Below are 5,106 nucleotides of genomic sequence, written 5' to 3'. Positions count from 1 at the left end.
TGCTTGTGCTGGTCACTGCTGCTGCCGCCGGCCTGGCAGGCGCTGGTGCTGCCTGCGCTTCCTGGGAATGCGGCGGCTCCCCGGGGCCCAGAGTTCCTCACCCTGGAGCTGGGAGGAGGGAAATGCTCAGAAACGGGTTTTTTTCATGAGCATCAGCCCTGGGACTTTGCATAAGACTGTCGTGAAAGAGATTTGAAGAGCGCCGGGGAGCACGGCATCGCTGGAGCTGTGAGTAGGGAGGGTGGCAGCTGGAGAAGGAGAGCCGGGCTTGGTGCCTGGCTCCTCTGGAGGGCAATTGGGCTGTTTCTCACCTCCAGCCTGCCCTCCTGTCCTCTGAGGGGGTTCCTTGCTTCACCTGTATTTCCAGCAAACTCATGAGAACAAGGTGGGTTACTGAGGGTGATGTTCACCATGGCCACAGTGTGGGGTTTTCCTTGGTATTTGAACCATTCTGCCTGTGGTGACAGTCCCTCACTTGGGACAGGCGCGGAATCTTCCCTCTGGGAGCACAGAACGTTGCCAACCCCCAATTCGGGGATTCTGGCCGAGCTGCTGCTTGACACGCTGCCACCTTGTTGCTGCCTTGTACAAACTCCAGGGCTGGAGGAGGGAGCGCAGGGGGGTAAGTACAGGGATGGACTCGGGGCTGATACCTGTTAGCTGCAGTGCTTTGCATTCCCAGTCACTGCCCAGGCCCTCTTCCTGGTGCAAGATGCACGCGTGAGATCTGTCTGCTCTCAGCAGGCAGAGAGCAGGACACCAACCCTGCAGAGCCAAGACTTACTCTCAGGGCTGGGGAAGGGCAGAAGGTGGGCTGGAGTCACCCCATTCCTGAGCCTGCTCTGGCTTTGCAGGGTCTGGAGCGCTGGGTCTGTAATCATGAGAGCAGTGCAAGCATCTGCTTGGCTGCGTGGTGCTGGCCCGTGGTGCTGAGCCATGGCTGCCAAGTCCAGCATCGCTCTGGGGATGCAAATAAACCCCACACAGCCCTGCTTTGACCAGTCCTGCGTAGGGGGACAGACAGCTTTCGTGACCGTGTCCATGAAAACTCCTACGTGTTTCTCCTGGAGTAGCCAGAGCTAATTCAGACCCCACCAGTGAGAACGAAGGGTTTAAATCGTCCTTTCTCAGCATCTCGCCTCTGCACTTGTCCGTGTCCCCCCGCACTCGGCCTCTGTGGAGCTGAGGACAGGGGAGGACAAGCTGGCAGGCCTTGGGTTCCGTTTCCTGGGGGTTTCTCGGGCTTTCCTGCAACCTCGATGTTTAAACCTAATGCCTTGTATTTATTCTAAAATGGCTTTCATCTGATTTCCCTCTCGGTTAACAATTTAGCTGTCACAATCAATAACGGCGAGGATCCATCCCCGGCCGCCATCAGCTCACGTTACCGTCCTGCAATTACCCGGCGGTGGCACCGCTGCCGGGGCTTTGCTGGGGAATTATCAGGTTACTAATGAAGCCCGGGCAGCGGCGGGCGGCCAGACGCCGCGGCGGTGGGCGCGATCCCCGCTGCCGCGATCAGAGGGGGGCTGCGGGGCCGGCCCGGACCGTGCGCCCCGTCGGGGCGGGCAGCGGCGGGGGAGGACCGGGACCAGCCGGACCGGGCTGCCCACTCCCCGCCGCGCCCGCGGGCGGTGCCGCCGCCGGTGCCGCCGCCGCAGGTAGCGGGGCCCGGCGGGGCAGGCGGCCCCCGGGGCGCGGCGGGGGGGCGCCGTTTCCTGCCCGGCCCGCGGCCGCCCCCGGCGGGGGAGCGGGGCCGGCGCGGTTCCCCGCCCGGCTCCCCGCCCTTCCTGCCGCGGCCGCGGGACGCGCCGCCCGCGGGCACGGAGCGCGGCGGCGGCGGGCGGAGCGGGGCGCGCCCGCCCCATGCACCGGAGCCATGGGGGCGGGCAGCCCCGGGGCCCTGGCCGCCGCGCCTCGGCCGGCGCCCAGGCGGGCAAGGTGAGCGCTGCCGCCGCCGCCGCTGCCGTCGGGGCCGGGAGCGGGGCTGGAGCGGGGCCGGGCTCCCCGCGGCGGCCGGTACCGGGGCTGGGGCCGAGCCGGAGTCGGGGCCGCTCGCTGCCTCCCGCGCCAGAGGGGTGGATTTTTCCATCCCGGCGTTTTCTGGGGCGTTTTGTGCTCGGCGGAGGGAGAGGGGGAAGAATTTCGATTTTTAATTACTACCATTAAAAAAATCAAATTTGCAATTCTTTGGGTGGCCTGATGGATTCCCTGATTGACAGCCGGAATTGACACTCTGGTACCTCTTATCTCGGGCATTTACGGCAATTTCTAATTGCAGGTAGTTTGGGGGGTTTTTCAGCGCCTTGGCTCGCATGGGAACCGAGCGATTACTTCAAGAGGCCCGGGTTAAGTGCAGGCAGGGGGAGAATTCAATCCACATTCAAATTGCTTCATTAAAGAGACGCAGCTTTTGTTGCAAAGGATTTAAATGGCCACTAGAAAGTTCTTATTTATTGTTTTGAGGCGGTTTATATAGGGTGCCCCGCGCTCGCCCGGCGCATGGAGCCGCAGCCTCCCTCTCCCGCTCTCTCCATCAAGGTGATGCCGCCGGAGCCGCTGCCCAAGGGGAGCGCCCGCTGTCTGGACCCGCACTCCCGCGCCATGGTAAGCGGGGCCGGGGGTTGCGGGTTCCGGCCGGGACCCGCCGGGCCGGGAATGCGGGGCCGCACTGCGCCAGGGGTGCCGGGGGCTGTGGGGATCCGCTGGGACCCGCCGGGATCCGCTGGGCCGGGGGCTGTGGGGACTCGCGGGACCGGGGATTACGGGGTCCCGCCGGGGATGTCAGGGGTTTGTGCGTACCCGCCGGGCCGGGGATGCCGAGGACTGCGGGAACCCGGCGGGACGCTGCGCTTCGGTGGCGCGGGGAACGGCGGGGCCCCGGCTGACGGCCCCGCGGCGGCTCTGCCCGCAGTCTCAGCCCGACGGGGAGCCTCTGCCTGGAGCCCTGGAGAAGGAGGACGCCCGCTCAGCGCCCAGCACCCCTTCCACGCCGTCTGTCTGCTCCCCGCCATCCTCCTCCTCCTCCACGCCGTCGGCCGGCAAAAACGTCTGCTCCAGCTGCGGGCTGGAGATCCTCGACCGGTACCTGCTGAAGGTGAGCGGGGCGGAGGGCGGCGGGGGCGGCGGGGGGCGGCGGGTGGCCCCGGGTCTCAGCCCTTTCTCTGCCGCAGGTGAACAACCTCATCTGGCACGTCCGGTGCCTGGAGTGCTCCGTGTGCCGCACCTCGCTGCGCCAGCAGCACAGCTGCTACATCAAGAACAAGGAGATCTTCTGCAAGATGGACTACTTCAGGTAGGGACCGGGCCGGGGCCGTTCCGGGGGGCTCAGCCCTCGCCGGCCGCCGCGGGGTCGGAGCCGCTCGGGCGCTGCCGTGGGGAAGGTTTGGAAAACCCGCCGGGCTCTCTGGAGCAGCCGGGTGGGAGACGATCCTCAGGAAACGGGGAGAAAAGAAGGAAGGGAGTTTGGGGTGCAGCTGCACAACCGCCCGGAGGGATTCCTGCCCTCTGGCCGGGCTGTGCGGGCCGCCCCGAGCCCCTGCTCCTCCCGGCGGCGACAGCTCCCGGCTCCCCGCGGCGGGGAAAAGGGGCTCGAACGGCCTCGTCCCGGCTCCTGCCGCAGGGGAAATAGGCGCTGCCAGCCTGCGGTGCCCAGCGGCTTTCGGGGAGCCCCTGTCAGCGCTGTGGGCCCGCAGCGGCCGGGGCGTCCGCGGCGGGAGCGCGTTACGGAACGGAAACGAACGACGGGCGGCAGCTGCGGCCGGCCGGGGCTCGGCGGCGGCCCCGGGGCTCGGTCCCCGCACACCCGGGGCAGCCTGTCCCGCAGGGAGGATGTTCTGGCTTCGACAGGCTTTCTGTTCTAAACCTTAAACCACTAATTTCCCCCCAATTTCACGCGCACGAGGGGACTGAGTATTTTGAGCTCCTCGCCGGGGTTTGACTAAACATTGGAACCCCCGCTCTGACTTTTCCCACCCTACCAGGATGAGGGAATGCTGTTTGACCCGGGAGAAAGGGGAATGGCGGGCAGGAAATGGGAATGACCCCGGCGGGGCGCGGGGGGCTCGGAGCATCCTCCAGCCGCGGCAGAGCTCGGGGCTGCCCCGACGACAGCGGGCAGGGGAGCTCAGGGGGCACCTCAGAGATTCCTCCGGTGTTTTTTGTTAAAGGGTCTGCGATTGCCCGATTTTCCGCAGCTCAGCCCCTGCCCCCGCCGGGCTCGTTGCGGTGCCGGGAGTGCGGGGATCACGGAGGCGGGTGCGGGGCTCGGAGAACCGGGTCAGTCCCGAGGCTGCGGTGCTCTGCGTCCTGCCCTGTGATGGTTTTTGTTGTTGTTATTACTATTATTATTGTTATTATTGTTATTATTTTCAAACCGCAATTTTCGGTGATTTCAGCGAAATTTTCCCCGCTCAGCATAGAAAGGCACAAGGGGGTCCCGGGGCCAAGGTGCTGTTTTGGAGCACTTTGAGCGTTTTCATTCATTTATCGCCGTTCTGTCGCCGTTCACGTTTGGTTTCTTTTTCGTTTGTTTTTAAGAGCGTACCTTTCCAAAGGCGGTTTTAAAGTAGCGCCGGGATCTCGAAATGACCTCTGAGCAAATATGGCAAATAATAATGTTAAAATAAATCTGTTTCGCGACCCCCTGTCTGAGAAGCTCCGAGCCCCTTCCCTGCTGGGAGCAGCCAGGCTCTGCCCGCCGATACCGGCGGGGCCAAGGGAAATAAAACGAAAATCGCGGAAGCCGCCGCAGGACGCTCCCGGTTCCTGCGGCACCGTTCGGGGGGCGCGGGGGCTCCCAACCCGCGCTCCGCACGTGTCTTTTGCATAGAAAGGTCGGGGTTTGGAGAGATTTTTTTAAATTTTATTTTGGTGAATCTCTGAGCGGCGGCAACGACGGCAGCGGCGGCGCTCGGAGCCCGGCGGGTGCGGAGCCGCCTCGCTGCTCCCGACCCCGCGGGGATCGCTGCGGCCCCGGCCGAACCCCGGGCCGGCCCCGCTACGGCGCTCGGGGGTGGTGGGCGGGGGTCGCTGCCGCCGCCTCCCGCGGCAGAACCCGCCGGACTGAGCCGCCGCTGTCGGTCACACCGGCACCCGGGAGCCGCT

General features: G+C 65.2%; 1 protein-coding gene across 3 annotated transcripts in view; it reads left to right on the top strand.

The window, feature by feature from the left end:
* Nucleotides 1-1,866: 1,866 nt before the first annotated feature.
* The window catches only part of LHX6 (LIM homeobox 6), a gene marked incomplete at its 5' end in the record, with an annotated part of 17,852 nt that continues 14,612 nt past the window's right edge, over nt 1,867-5,106 (top strand). Inside the window, 4 exons of one of the 3 annotated variants that reach the window (XM_084219638.1) lie at nt 1,867-1,941; nt 2,542-2,607; nt 2,915-3,097; nt 3,174-3,295. In XM_084219638.1, coding sequence (XP_084075764.1) covers nt 1,867-1,941; nt 2,542-2,607; nt 2,915-3,097; nt 3,174-3,295 — 446 coding nt within the window. Of the gene's footprint in view, nt 1,942-2,167; nt 2,282-2,466; nt 2,608-2,914; nt 3,098-3,173; nt 3,296-5,106 lie in introns of those variants that run through there. The other 2 variants (XM_084219640.1, XM_084219639.1) reach the window with 2 other exon arrangements.

The sequence above is a fragment of the Fringilla coelebs genome (assembly GCF_963513975.1).
Source record: "Fringilla coelebs genome assembly, chromosome: 21".
Lineage (NCBI taxonomy): Eukaryota > Metazoa > Chordata > Aves > Passeriformes > Fringillidae > Fringilla > Fringilla coelebs.
This window is presented reverse-complemented; position numbering and strand designations above follow the sequence as displayed.